This window comes from Pelobates fuscus, chromosome 4, assembly GCF_036172605.1.
Source record: "Pelobates fuscus isolate aPelFus1 chromosome 4, aPelFus1.pri, whole genome shotgun sequence".
NCBI lineage: Eukaryota > Metazoa > Chordata > Amphibia > Anura > Pelobatidae > Pelobates > Pelobates fuscus.
The window spans coordinates 123,569,031-123,584,697 of NC_086320.1; the positions used below are offsets into that span (position 1 = coordinate 123,569,031).

The 15,667-nt window shown below is 38.5% G+C and overlaps 1 protein-coding gene across 1 annotated transcript in view; it reads right to left on the reverse strand.

Moving 5' to 3' along the window:
- APCDD1 (APC down-regulated 1) overlaps positions 1 to 15,667 on the reverse strand; it is a 39,631-nt gene that overhangs the window by 3,820 nt on the left and 20,144 nt on the right. Inside the window, exons 2-3 of the mRNA XM_063450467.1 lie at positions 11,746 to 11,929; positions 8,182 to 8,725 (exon numbers count right to left, since the gene is read on the reverse strand). Of these exons, the coding sequence (XP_063306537.1) occupies positions 8,182 to 8,725; positions 11,746 to 11,929 (728 nt within the window). The remainder of the gene's footprint in view (positions 1 to 8,181; positions 8,726 to 11,745; positions 11,930 to 15,667) is intronic.

Genomic DNA, 15,667 nt, shown 5'->3' on the forward strand with positions numbered 1-15,667 from the left:
TAGTGGTCCTTTAACACAAATACACACACCAGTCAAGCCATAAGACTTGCTTTTCCCACACAAATCTCAGTTTAACAGTGCTCTCATTACTGCAAGGGATGGGTAGGCGTATGCAATTATGACGCAAAAATGTGGTTCTTTGTTGAGCTCATTTGCATATGCCTATCCATAATCCCTTGCAGCAGTGAGAGTACTGTTAAAGTGAGATTTCTGTGGGAAATGCAAGTCTTATTGTTTGACTGGTGTGTGTATTTGTGTTTACCAATTTATTAACTATATATATATATATATACATACACACACACACACACACATATAAAATGTATTTATATATTTTTAATATATATATATATATATGATATGCAATGCCCAGTACAGTTAAATGGAAATGTGCTATAAAATATACAAGTGGTGCATCATCCACAATAGCGATATCAGCAATATATTTTATTCTGTACAAACTACACAAGAAGATAACTATGCAGTATTCATAACATTCTACTCATGCTCTAGAGATCCTTCCAGCACTGGAACGGTTAAAGCAGAAGTAAAGGGACTATAAGTGTTTGATGTCGTATCAAAGCGCTCTTTGATCTCGATCAGACTAATGTAGAGTTTTTTTCATGGAGGAAATATTTGCCTGCACAGATCATTTTTTTGTAGCAAGCTTCTGATACGTTTCACTTTTTTTACAGTGCATAATAATGTATCCTCCTATTTAAAAAAGAAAACATTTGTTTTTTTTATCCGATCAAGGGAGATTGTATGCTGATAAACAAGCATTAACGATTAATTAAAAAGTTATTTTGTTTTGCTATTCACCAATTTTCTAGATCTTTTTTTTAAGGCATTAAAACTAAAATTGTGTCACCTATTTTTCTTCTGCAAAATTTCGAAGGTTGTAATTGACCATGATTGTTCTGTGGAGTTCCATTAAAGAATTTTAGAAATCTCACAAATTGTTACCAAACGGCACATATGTGAGAATGTGGATGAGTGATTCACATTTGAGCAGTGTATCTGATACCATGGTTTAATGTTTAATGCCATCAATGCAGTGCCCCGAGGGGTAAAACATGGATCTAATTCTAGCAATGGCTTTGTTTCAGTAGGGGAATCTTCTTTTTCTACTCAGACTATGGATGGGAGTGCCCCTTTCAGCAACAATCTGTTTTTAAAGAGCATGTAGCACTGGTATGCATGAAACCGGCTTGTCAATCTGTGATAAAGATTTGAATGGAATGTGTCCTCTGTAAAGTTTTGGTGGCAGTAATGGATAAGTAAAGGTACACAAAGTTCCAGATTTGGGATCAGAATAGCTTATAGAAGGGAAACGTGTCATATGCACCACATGGAGCTAATATACTGAGCAACTATTTGTGATCAGTTACCATAGCATGCCTCGAGATATTGAACTGGCAATGTGTGAAGCTAACCTCCAGTCCAGTCTATTGGCACACCACCATAGATAGCAACAACCTGCTAGGTTTATTGAGAGTATGCTCTTAGAAGCAAAGTGTCAGTAATTTGTTTTCAGTGATGTGTCCTCTTTGATGTTATACTGTGTTATCAGTGGCGATATTACTACCAGGTGCCTTAATGAAGGGGTATTGTCAATCCTAGATAAAAACAAACTGATGCTACCCTGTACAGGCCATTTGTAATTTGAATGGCTGTTGAAATCGTGCTCTTGTCTACCTTCTCCATTTTCTTTTCAAATAATCTTTATAAAAAATATTTTGAAAAAAACTTTGTAAAAATAGCCAGGGGAAAGGGGAAATAAAAAAGTGAAAATAATTTCTCCATCCTTAAAAATATATATATGCATAAGAAGATTTACAAAATTGAGATTTCATTACTGAAACAAAACTACAGTTTAATTATCCCCCAACATGCCCCTGCACAAATTTGGGACTGGAGGGGTAGAAGGCAAATGGCACCTGGGGGCTTGCTGTACTATTGACATGCAAGGAGAAATACCTGAATGAAATGGTAACATTTAATCAGATTTAATCTGTGCTTACCCATGTAAACTAAATGATTGAGCCAGGCAAAACACATGCACACAGTACTACACAACTGGCCACACAATATTTTTGCACAGACAAAATCCTAAAAAAAAAATGCAACACAAGTGCATTATTAAGTTCCCTTGTGCTTTTGTTTTAGTGGGGATTTCCTCTAAAGCCCCTGACAGGTGAGAAAACAGCAATATACTAGGATGGCAGGGCAGGGGGTCCCAAATCGTATTTGGGACACTTGATCCCCATTAGAGTCATGTGCTTAATTTAATATTGTTGGGTAAGCTTTTCATATTATGTAATAATTTTGGATAAACTTTTAAAATGATTTAACATTATAAAAAATATTTAAAGGAAAACTATAGTGCCAGGAAAACAAAGTTGTTTTTCTGGCACTCTAGCTAACTATAGTGCCCCCCTCCATCAAGCTCCCCCTTCCTGCCCAAATGTTGCAGAAGGTATTAAAAAAACCCTCCTGTCACTTACCAGAGTCCAGCGCCGATGTCCCTCGGCGCTGGCTCGGTTTTCCCTGACTTAGAATCTGTAAGTCAATGGGATTTATTCATTGTGCAATGGTTTGTGAAAAAATAACTAGATAGTGTTTCTTAGGCTAAAACAAACATTCTTCAGCTTTTTCCACCTTGCTTATTTTGGTGCAAAATGTCTAGTTTAGTGAATAAGCCCTCAGGCCTCCACTGTCAATGTTATTCCTGTACATATTTTTGTCTCTATGCAATGAGATCTGTTAGGTGACATGCTCAACCAGTTAGGCAGGTCACATCAGAATTCCTTAGCTTGTTCCATGGAGTGCTTATTTTAGATCAATTCAAAAATATATTGAATAGTTAGTTGCTGAATTGCGGATTAATTCTTTACTTATAGCTGCGAATTAATTCTTTACTGCATATAGAGTAAGGTTTTTATGTACTTTGGCAATCATCATACACACCAAAAAAATACTAGTTCAGTGCTCTAAATGTTGTACTCTGCCATAGAATTACTGCACTATATATAGCTCAAAACCTTCTACAAAAATATAGCACATTTGAGCTAATTTAATAAGCTTAGCAAAACAAAATAACATTAAAAAATTATATACACAAAATTATAATATATTTAAAAAAAAAAAAAAAAGATTTAAAACAACCAAAACAAATTATATATAATATATATATATATATATATATATATATATATATATATATATATATATATATATATATATATATATATAAAAAAAAGAACCCGACTAATTTTAGTAAATATCACCTACATATCCCAAGGCAGATATTGTTTCTGGCATAACAACTCTAAAAGATTGTGTTTTTTTACAGTTTTCCCAGAATACCATGCTAAATATGTAAATGAGCATATTATATATTATATTGCTGGTAGATTTCAGACTTTCCTCAAACATTTCTTCAGGTTCTATCAGCAATTAAATGATAAATTTCAAACACAACAGTTTACACCAACACATCAGTTTGTACCAATGCCACCCATGGACAGCACAGTATGGAGCACTTTTGATCCAGTGGGGTAAGCCTAACTGCCGGTGTCCAGCTCTGTATTATTAAATGTGATTAAAAACTCACCTTCATATCCAAAGACAAACCTAAGCAATAGAATTGTAATATATACAACATAGATAATAGAAAGCAGGAAGAGATTAAAGGACCACTCTAGTGCCAGGAAAGCATACTCGTTTTCCTGGCACTAGAGTGCCCTGACGGTGCCCCCACCCTCAGGGACCCCCTCCCGCCCGGCTCTGGAAAGGGGAAAGGGGTTAAATCTTACCTTTTTCCAGCGCTGGGCGGAGAGCTCTCCTCCTGCTCTCCTCCTCCGATCCGCCTCTTCTCCTCCCCGTCGGCTGAATGCGCACGCGCGGCAAGAGCTGCGCACGCATTCAGCGGGTCACATAGGAAAGCATTCATAATGCTTTCCTATGGACGCTTGCGTGCTCTCACTGTGATTTTCACAGTGAGAATCACGCAAGCGCCTCTAGCGGCTGTCAGTGAGACAGCCACTAGAGGAAAAAGGGGAAGGCTTAACTAATTGATAAACATAGCAGTTTCTCTGAAACTGCTATGTTTATAAAACAATTAGTTAACCCTAGCTGGACCTGGCACCCAGACCACTTCATTAAGCTGAAGTGGTCTGGGTGCCTAGAGTGGTCCTTTAACTTCAACACAGGCAACACAGCTACCTGACAATACAGTAAATACAGACAACAGCTAGATTACCCTTTAGGCGACCAAGGCAGCCGACTCGGGTCTGGGCTCAGACAACAGTTTATTGTGGTTTGTTCCAATATCAGGTTCAGACCATTTGAAGCTCCGTCCCTGGTGCTTCTCGATTACTCAGTGCACCACAGCCTGTGCTCTGAATCATTGACAGAGTTCTGGAACTGTGAGTGTGCTCTTATATAGAGAGGGAGAACCAATCTGGCACCTTACCTAGGGACCTGGCAACCTTAATCCAGCTTTGGAGGCAGTAACAAGGGACCTTGCACCATAACTGGCAGTAACAACTATATAGGCCTAAAGCGGGCAACCTTCGACACTCCAGATGTTGTGGACTACATGTCCCCTGATGCTGAGAAGCGGTAACCGTTCACCATAACCTTTGCTATTAATAATGATTGCATGTCAATTTAACAGCCATTACTCGAAACCCTTCTACTACAATATGAAAACTTCTAAAGTACTTTATATATAGTTATGCGAGCTATGAAAGAAAAGTGACATTACAAAGGCCACGTGTTTGTTTTCAGAAATTCTCTAGTATGATTAATAGCAATCCACCCATTTATGTTCTATTAAACTATTTTTATCCCAGGCATATATCAAATCATTTTGGCAATGCTCCAGATTTTTATATTCTGTGTTGAAACCTTCACAATCGCACTGTCAGACTTGCCACTGAAATGGATGCATTCAACTGCAAAATTATGGGAAGGTGACGGACATTGTTACAAAGAACCATAATACAGTGTTCAAACACACAGCTTCTCTCTTTATTTCTCCACTTTTAGGGAGGTTAGTAAGCACTGAAAATGTGCCATTTGATTAATTCTACACTCCTTATAGAGGTCAATGTAACTACCTGTCAGTTTTATGCAGAGATAGAAGATGATCTCCATAAACGAATTAATCAGTGACATTGCCCCACTGCTGCTATTCCATTTCAACTAAACTTTCCTTTTCAGAACCAAAATCTTAGTAAAACAACTTTTATTTTTTCAACTCTGCAAACAAGCGTGAACGGAAAGCACAGTTTTTCCTCCTTACTGAAAGATATGTTGAAATACACCCTGCACAGATAAGGGTTTATTCATAAGACACACGTAGGAAGGCATACACAATAACAAGTCAACCAGCGCATGCATGCTTATTTTCAATATGCAAATACAGACAGAAATGAAGTGCTGCACTGTGTGAGTGTTACAATATTTACAGATGAAAAAAAAGAAAAAGGCAGCATTTTGTCCTAATGAGAAAAAAGAAAAAAATAGTTCAGTGATGCAAATTTGATTGTTCAGTGGAAAAAAACAAAACTCCCTTTCAAAACCCCCCCACCAAACAGACCTTGTTATTTCATGAAACACAATAATGTCTCTTTATCTGTCTAGCTAATTGATTGCCTCTCCATCCATCCATCCATTAATGCATCCACCCATCGCACACATATATAAACCCATATACATTTTATGCACACAGGTAGCTTAAGTGCATTTCATTTCTGTCTTGGCTGAACGCTGTATATTTTTTCTAGTTTTGGTTTAGAAGTTTGATTTACCACATTAAAGCCAGATTGCTGCAGGAATTTGGTGCAATGCCAGTTTGTTCAGAGGCTTATTTTGTGGTTATGGCAGCCTTCCATCACTTTGGCATGTAAACGCGGGTCTTTCATTATCACTTGTTTGCAGCCACAGGTGAAGCCACTAACACGTGTCAAATTATAGGCTGAGGTGGTCATCTTATTACACTGCTCTCTGTACAGATTTTGCTATGATAAGGCATAATGGGTGCTAACTGCACCTTATTTACATTTAGAAGGAAGTTCTACTTTCCTTTTTCCAAATGACTATTTTCAGATGACTGATGATATACATCAGATTCTGTATAAATGCTGATCATTCTACCCTTACCTTTTCTGTCACTCCCTCTAGCATGTAAGCTCATTGAGTGGGGACCTCAACCCCTCTGTTCCTGTGCATTTAACTCGTTTGGTTAGAATTATGTGTTTGTTAGTCCATGCATTGTACAGCGCTGCGGAATTTGTTGGCGCTTTATAAAGAATAATAACAATAAATTGTTCTTTAAAGGCATATGCTATGCATCTTAATCACTACAGCTCAGCATAGTGGTTGTGGTGCAAAGTATGTAAACTTTATATTTTTCTTTGTCATACTGCTTGGGTGCGGTTTTACCAGCACCCAAAGACTACCCCTTCCTCAAATGCATAGATAAGGTGCCATTTTTAATTCCACAATATATCATCAGTTCTATCTAATGTCTAGTGTCCAGTACGGGGTAGTTTATCAGAAATTGCCTGTGTCCAGTAATCAGTCTATCATGTTATGATTGGCTGTTGACATCACATGCTCTCTGCAGCTATTTGTCTAACCTGTAACTGTTAATGAAGATTTTTTTGTTGCAATGTCAACAGAACAATCTCTATGCAAAAAAAACCCAAATAAAACCCCCAAACCCATCATTTTTTTTTATTTGAAGATAAACATGCTGTAGTTTGGTTGGATAAATGGGAATATATCTAGAAATATATATGGAAAGCAGATGTAATAGTTCCTCTTGTACATATGGTATTTTCCAGGTATAAAAAAACTAGATTTTATTTAATTTTAGTAGTAGCTTTTTCACAAGGAACATGTCTTTGGTGAAAATCAAGTAAATCAATAAATATGAATAAAAAAAATATGTTAAACAAAAAGGTTGAGGAGGAGGAGAGTCCCCAGCACCGAGGGAGCCCGGCGCTGGAGAAAGGTGAGAGTTTAAACCACTTCCTGCGCCTTCAGCCCGGCGGGAGTGGGACCCTGAGGGTGGGGGTACAATACTACTATCTGAAGTTTTAAGGGATATGGGTTTCTTTACAAGCAGACTGTGAGTCACCAACAGTTTTGGCAACATTTGGCATTTATACTGAAAAAATCTGCATCATAAATAAGGTATGGTAGTGATAAGGTTGAGATAACAGGGACATGTCAGGTCTTATTGTCTGTTGGGTGCCCACTCATTGTTCTGTGTGGACATTTGCTTTAAGGACATTTGCTTTTAAGGAACGTATTCTGTTGTGGAATGTTAGCTGGCACACACCTGTTGACTGGAGAGGATTCCTGTAATTAAGATAAAAATAATAATCTCTATCTATTAATGTGAATAGAGTGATCTAATTAAAGGAGCACTATAGTGCCTGGAAAACAAACCCATTTTCCTGGCTCTATAGGGTTATTAGCCCCCCCTCCCCACCCCCCTCCCTCGTGGCCCCCCTCGGCTTACCGTAATCCAGCGCTGGGCTCCCTTGGCGCTGGTGACCTCTTCTCCCCTGCCAACGTCAGCTCCCGAGTGGAGCCGAATACGCATGCGCGGCCAGAGCCGCATGCGCATTTAAACAGCCCATAGGAAAGCATTACTTAATGCTTTTCTATGGGGATCTGAACTCACGCTGCGTGAGTTTAATGTGATTTTCACACTGAGAATCGCAGAAGCGCCTCTCCCTGACAGCCACTTGAGGCTGGATTAACCCTGCAGTGTAAACATAGCAGTTTCTCTGAAACTGCTATTTTTTCAGCTGCAGGGTTAAAACTAGGGGGACCTGGCACCCAGACCACTTCATTGATCCGAAGTGGTTTGGGTGCCTATAGTGGTCCTTTAACTTCACCGTACTCACATAACCCAACAAGAACTGTCCTCAACACACAGTTCCAGTGTTTCCTCTAAGGGGAGAAATTAGGTCTAGACGGTTATTATTATTATCGCCATTTATAGTTAAGCTTAAATCGGTATCCTTAATAAAATAAAAATTATACAGGGTTGCTTTTATCATCTATAATTCTTATGAGCACCATAAAGTGTTTTTTTGTTTTGTTTTGTAAGGAACAAAAACATCTGGTAATGGTATGAAGAATTAAGTTACTTACCTTGGCATTTTGTAGTGGGGGCTGGTAACTAGATGGTCTATAATACATCCTCTGTGAAGCATCTGTATGAATGTCCCCTAGGAATAGCTCCTCTAATAAATGGTCCAAATTGTGGTGCATATATTGTATCTCTACCCGGATCAGCTGGAGCTCATGCATTGCAAAGTTAAGAGCTTTCACACACCTAAAACCACACTTAAAACCATTTTCTTCTCTCCACAAATCGTAGGCAACATCTACTTCCAAGAGTTTATCAGCTGGGATAAAGTCGGGGCAGGACTGGTTTACCATCCAGGTAAGTTTTTCTGCCACTTCTTCAGTGTGAGGAATGATTTGCACATTATGCAGTTGGTAATCCGCTTCTGTTCCACCTCGGATGATCCAGGAAGCTTGGCGAAGCCGTGTTTTGCCATGGATAACCAGAGTGTAAGTAGGGTCTGTACAATGGTAATTTCCGTAATAGAACTGATATGCTTTGAATGTATTATTGTTGTAAAATCTGTAGGATCTTGTGATAAATTCTGGTCCGGATCGCACTTCACATCTACAATGCAAGAGATTGAGGATTAAAGGACATGCCACAATTAAAATCTTGCACTACCAATCTTGTTTTCTTTTACACTAAATTCCTTTTTCTGTCCTCATCTGATCTCTTGCTGCACTGCACTTTTTTTTTTCATTGTTTTGTTTTTCATTGACTCTTTTTTTTAGGAAATGCAATGAAAGGTCTTGCCCCATATGTCTATCCCGAACTAGTCTTGATAAAAAACAGAGACTATTGTCTAACAGAAAATTTGGTAGGGGATAAAATATAGATAGAGGGGTGTAGAGAAAATAGGTCTTGGGATATAAAGTGAGGGAAAAAAGGCTGGTAGTAGGAAAGGATAGAAAAGAAGAATGAAAGTGAAAAATACAAGGATAGTGGGAAGGGGAGAATGAAAGGTGACTAGATTGACACATATACTAAAAATGATCAAGATGGGTAGAGATGGGAAGAGTCTGGGGTGGCAAGATAATCCCTAAACTAGGCTCCCAAGTTTTATCTGCCACTGACAAGTCTTCTAAAATGCCTATTCTAAAACAAGGTTATGAAAAATTACTTAAAAAGCTCACACTTAGCTCATCCTGATCTCAATATTTTCTTCATAAGACAAAACTATTCCAGGAGGTGTGTGGCATAGCTATGTTCCCAGAGTTGTGTTTCTTTTATTTTTTTTCCTGTAGTGAAAAAACTCCTTAAAATTCTCTTTTTTTTTTTAAATTAATACATACAACTTCCTCCTTGGCTTTTACAAACATGTTGATCAATCTCAAATATCTCTATGTAACACAACATACCTGTGTTTACATAGCCAGCAAGCGGTATGTCACTTGCGGGCAGTGTGGTTTTTTAAATAAAAATGTGAGATACATTATTAACCACAAAGCATAATAGGGTGGGTTCTATTTTCTCAAACCCTCACAGAGCCCACTCTGACAACAAAATTAAAACATGTGAATTACAGCTTCATAAGGCATGAGTGTACTAGATTCTAAATGTAAATGCAAAAGGAACGGGAACATTTGCCAAGCACTTTTAAAGCCAGACAGCAAGGAAACTCTCCATAGACAGGTTTCCCTAGTGTATTCCATGCCAGACCACAAAGAAACAGGAGACAGACTGTTGTGGCTGGAGGCTCCCCTAATTCAGGAGTGGACACTGATCTTCAAACCAGAGCAATCGTTCAGACAGTGTCATGTTTGTTTGGTGGTTGGACTGCAGACAACGTAGGTTAATATTTTGACAGCAGTGGTCACTTTGGCTCAGCTTTAAGATGCACACTTGTGCTAACAAAGTATAAACATGACAAACGTCAATGTTAAATTATGGTATAGTTTTAGTGTAGGTATTACATTACCAGACTTACAGGAAATCGTATAGTGATTAATAATTCAGACTTAAATACTCAAAAGTCCCACTGTTATTTTGATAACTATGTGAAACTCAAGGACAAAACGTAACTGTGGTTTGAGGGAAAAGATTATCAAAACAATCTATTATTTCTCCCTAGAAAAATACCCCTATGAATGTAGCTCGAGTTGAGAAGTGAGTCCACACATTTTGTCACAGACAGGTGAAGGTGTAGTCTATTATAATATGGATTCACATCTCTGACAATTCTAGAATAGGTGTGTCAGGTCCTTATAACCTTCTGCCAAGTGTTTAGATTTTATGAGGTCCATTGCTCAAGTGATCCTTTTACTTTCTTACCATGTGTCTAGACACAGACCTTCTAACAGACCCTGTTATAAACTGGGAATATCTGTCAAAGTGTTATGAAAAATGGTGGTTCAACTCTGGCATTATTTGATTAGAGTGATCTAAAAGAATTGTGCTTACCAAGCAGGAACTGCAAATGCTTGCAAAGCACAATTCATTCATTGGCTGGTAGGCTGGGACCACATGCAACATAATTAAACCTAGATGGAAACACCCTAGACATGACAAACCACTCAGATTCACCCCTGCAGCACATTTCTTCAGACATACTGGTCTTTTGGTGGCATCGCCACCACTCGTACATGGGGTAGTAGCAACTTGGACCTTAGTCCACAATCCTATATTGACTGTGTCAGCTACAACCTTCAAGAGAAATCACCAGAAGCCGTATTACATTGGTGTATGTTAACTAAGACATTCTTAGTGCTATATCCAAAACTAGAACATGAAATAGGGATAAAAAAAAAAAAAAAAGATCTGCTCACTGGAAATAGCAAACAGGTTCCAATTAATTACATCTACACTAAAATGTGTTTTATTCAGCAATCAATTGCACAAATAGTGTATGAAATAAACCACCATTACACAATATCTCATCATAGAACTCTTGTTTAAAAAATATATAAATATTTTTGTGAAATGGAAAAAAATCACGTGTAAAACGTGTAACACTATGACAGCATAAAGTATATAAAATAACATGTGCTTACTCTGGTTTTCATCCCAGATCTACAGCTTTGAGAACACAGATTAAAATAAAACATGTCTGAAAATGGGTCTAAAAATGATTTTAATGCCACATAATAATGTAGCTGCAGAAATATAGTTGACAGTAAGGGTACTAGATCTTACTACTGAATTAGATATAATCATTTCTGCTTTAGTAGTATCTGCATGACCCTTTTCTAGTGGAATTCCCAAGTTACCCTTAGTCCAATTTATAAAAAGGAGGGCACTGACTATGAACAACATTCTTAATAGAATTGTTCCAACAAAAGAACAACATTCCTGTTAGAATTATCCCCATAACTGAACAATCTAGGACAGAGATGGTCAAAAGGTAGACCTCCTAGGCAGCCAGAATGGCAAAGTATCAATGAATTTGCACTTCAGGATCTAACTTTGGCCACTCCATTATAATTTGAGTTCCTTGCACAAAAACTAAGCAGGAGGCTAACCTTTAGGTAAGATAGGAAATACTTGAACACGCTATTTATGGTGTACTGGTATGCAATAGTAGAGAGAAGTTATTTTTATTTAGTTTTGGTCCAATGAGATTAAAATAATATGCATAGGCCACTAACCCTGTAGAAACCCAATGACCTTCAATAACTGGGGGCATCTGCACAGTGACACGGGCTCCACTGTTAAGGTGTTTAAGCATGTGGTGACACTGCGATTCTTTGAATGCTCTCCACGCGCTCTTCTCTAGAGATCGAGTATGTGTCCTACTATCTGGTAACACGAGAGCAGAACCTTCTCCAAACCCTGTGAAAAACAAGAAAAATATATCAGTAAGTTTACCCTAAAACATGAATTAAGTGTAACATGCATATACTGTCCTAAAGCAGCAATTACAACTTTTTAGTCTGGATACCTCTCGGTTGGATAGTCACTAGCTCCCGGTCAGGAGTCCTCAATGTGTCTAGAATCTAGATCTACATAGATGGTTTTTCAGACCTTTGGAAAATACCATACTCTTTATAGTTGCAAATAGCTTAATTGCAGCCAATTGTCTTTGCTTGCACCATACACATAATTATTTAATAAATACCATAATATAGATATACAACCATTTTGATGCATAATATAAATCAGGCAATTACTCAACTCATTAGTTTTCTTGTTTTGCATTTTAAATTAATAATAATTGCTTTAGCAAAGATGAGAATTAATTCAATGTTGGAGGGAAAACGTAATTGTCCTTTGGCCAAACGTCACAGGGAGATCTGCATTTCTTGCTATTTGCAGATGACTAACAGATATTGCTTGGAGTGTTCACACAGAACAAAGAGGTAGTCCACTTTATCTCCTTATGTTCATGCTGAATGACCACTAAAAAGCTCCATGCAAAATCAAGCACAACACACGATAACACATCTTCAAACCACATTTTTCCTATCAAGTGCCACCACTGAAACACAAACTTCCATACAGTTCTGTTGGTACTTCTTTGCCTAATTGTCTAAAATTTAAAGCACGTTTGCCTCACATACACAACTAACAATGCTGCTGTTCAATAATACAAACTATTTCAGAGATAAACTGAAACCTTGTTGGCATTGTTCTCCCTGACCCCTCAACGTGCCATTTTTAGCTTGCCCTGTGCATTCTGAGAAGTGTCTCTTGAGCCCTCTTAAATCAAACACCTAGGAAAAAAACACAAGCCTCAAGCTGACACTGTGCCAGGGGATGAATGAAAGAGCCGACTATATGTAACCATGAGGTTCATCCTTACACCAGGCAACTATAATGAAGGAAATCATCTTCCATACACGCACGTGGCACTTGAACATACTCTTCCAATTAGTAAGACTGTAAAATCACCATAGTAGACCAAATTGGGGTTGCACACACTCAGTGACTGAATATTTTGTACTATGGTGCATCAAAGTAGGGAGAGGTGAGGTCCCAACAATCCAAATGAACAAAAAACCTAGACACACATAGTAATATCCAAAAGGGAGAGTTTATTTATTTCAGGAAGTGGGACATCAACGTTTTGACTCATACTGAGCCTTTATCAAGCCAGGTTTTCTATCTTCATTTGTAAAATCACCATAGGCAATGTATTCACCACCCTATCATTCCTTCACCTTGTTTATCAGAATAGATAGATATCTAAGACCAAAACATTTCTATAATGCCTGTTCGCTCGGTGCCAACTTTAAAAAAGAAGAGAAAATACAGTCATATTTGTTATCATTGTTCAGGTTTACATGAGTGGCCCAGCAACATCATCTGCAGATCTGTATCTGGAGTTCAGAGAGACATGTTATTGTGGACACTGTTATCCTGATCCATCGATGATCTCTTGCTTAAAAGGAAACACTCCACCAAAAGTCCCATAGCAAGCAGGAAGCGCTGATTGACAGCCACTAGAGGCAGTCTTAGTCCTGCAATGTGATTGTTGCAGGTTCTCATAAACTGCAATGATTTACATTGTAGGACTAAGCGGGACTGGGAAACTGCACTCAGACCACTTCTGAGCTAAAATAGTTTGCCTACTAGGGTGCCTTAAGTATCCCTTTAAATCAGTTTGTTTATGTAGCTCAAGCCACACCTACTCTGCCTTTGCATTACGGAGCCTCCCTAAACACATCAAATAGATCTATTTTTTTTAACTTCATTTATTGCATGGTATTTTTAATTTTGATTTTTTAAACGTTAACTTCTAAAGTACGCAATAAACGCACTGAACTGTAAGATCTGATTGAAAATAAAACTATTTGTGAAGGCTGTGTGAGTCACAGCCAGGGAAGGTATGGCTAGAGCTGTATGGATAGAAGCAAAAGTGATTTAAAGGATCACTATAGTGTCAGGAAAACAAACTCGTTTTCCTGACACTATACAACCCTTAGGCCTCCCTCCCTCCCCCCCCCCCCCCCCTCAGGGGCCCACTCCCTTGGCGCTTAGCTACTTACTTAAATCCAGCACCGGGCTCCCTTGGCGCTGGTGACCTCTCCTCCCACTCCGACGTTGGCTCCCGAGTAGAGCGGAATGCGTATGCGCGGCAAAAGCCGCATTCGCATTAAAAACGCCCATAGGAAAGCATTTGTCAATGCTTTCCTATGGACGTTCTGCACGCTGATTTGCGATGATTTAAGCAGTGAGACTGCAGGGCATGATTTCTACACTAAAACTGCTTTATTAAGCTAAAGTTGTTTTGCTGTCTATATTGTCCCTTTAAGCTAAAGTTGTTTTGGTGCTCCGAGTATCTCCTTAAGAATGTTTATAAATGCAGAAGGAGTACAGGAAAAGATAAGACACACGGGTGACTTAAGGGGATGTATATTTGCACTATCCTGCTCTTTAAGTGTACACATTAACAAGTTTCCTCTAAGACCAAATGCTGTTCTAGGTATTTTTATGCAAATTATTTTCCTAATATAACATCCACCATTCTTTCAGCTGTAATATTACTTATTCGGTACAATGTTACCAGATAACTAGCAATGTTAAGGATACCCTAGTGTATTTTGACTACTCCTGTATCATGTACAGCATTTGTCTGTGCTATTCTCTGTGTTCCTGCTGTCAGGAATGCAGCCTAGGGGAAATGAGACTACTTTATACTTAAATTACCATGCCATCGAGACAGCATCTTAGGGAGTCCCACCAGAGTCTTGAGTCATGTCTTGTAACTTGATTAAATATAGCCAACAGCAGTATGTGAATTTGACACTTAAAGTCACCAGTACAGTTTGAACCAAGACACCCAGCTGGACATTACAGTGTTTCCAAAGAAGTCAGCATTTCAATTAGTGTATGCATTAAAATACCTAAGACACATAATTACCATTTGTAAGCATGTTTGGTTGGGCCCTCTTCAGCTACTGTTCTTGTATGTCAAATGTGTTTTGTTGTAATTCATTGTTTGTATTGTGTTGGCTATTGTACAGAACTGGATAATATGTTTATCTCTATATAAATAAGTTTGTTTTCTAATAAGAGATTCAGAAATTCTTCTTTGCAGCATCTTATATTTATGTTCTAAATCTGAAAGTATTCATTCAGCAAAAGGCATTACAGTGTATTAATTAGTACTAGTGCAAAAAAAAAACAAAAAAACTTTAACATAATGAACCCATGACTACCAGTATCAGGTCAATATCGACATCTCATGGAATCAAAGGGATTCCCTAGTGCTAGGAAAACAAACCAGTTTTCCTGTCACTGTAGAATCATGAAGTGCCCCCATCTCTCCCACCCCCATCCCACATCGCTGAAAGGGGTTAAAAACCTAAATCCAGCACCGATATCCCTCAGCGCTGGGTCATGCTATATGGGGGTTCCGGCAGCACTGGAGGTCCTCATGCACAGCGTGAGGACGTCCAGTGTCGTTTAGAGGACCAAAAGTCGTCTAAGAAGCTGGAAGGGCCTCTAGTGGCTGTCTGGTGAAAGGAGGACTTAAAGGGACACTCCAGGCACCCAGACCACTTCTGCTCATTGGAGTGGTCTGGGTGCCAACTCCCACTACTCTTAACCCTGCAAGTGTAATTATTG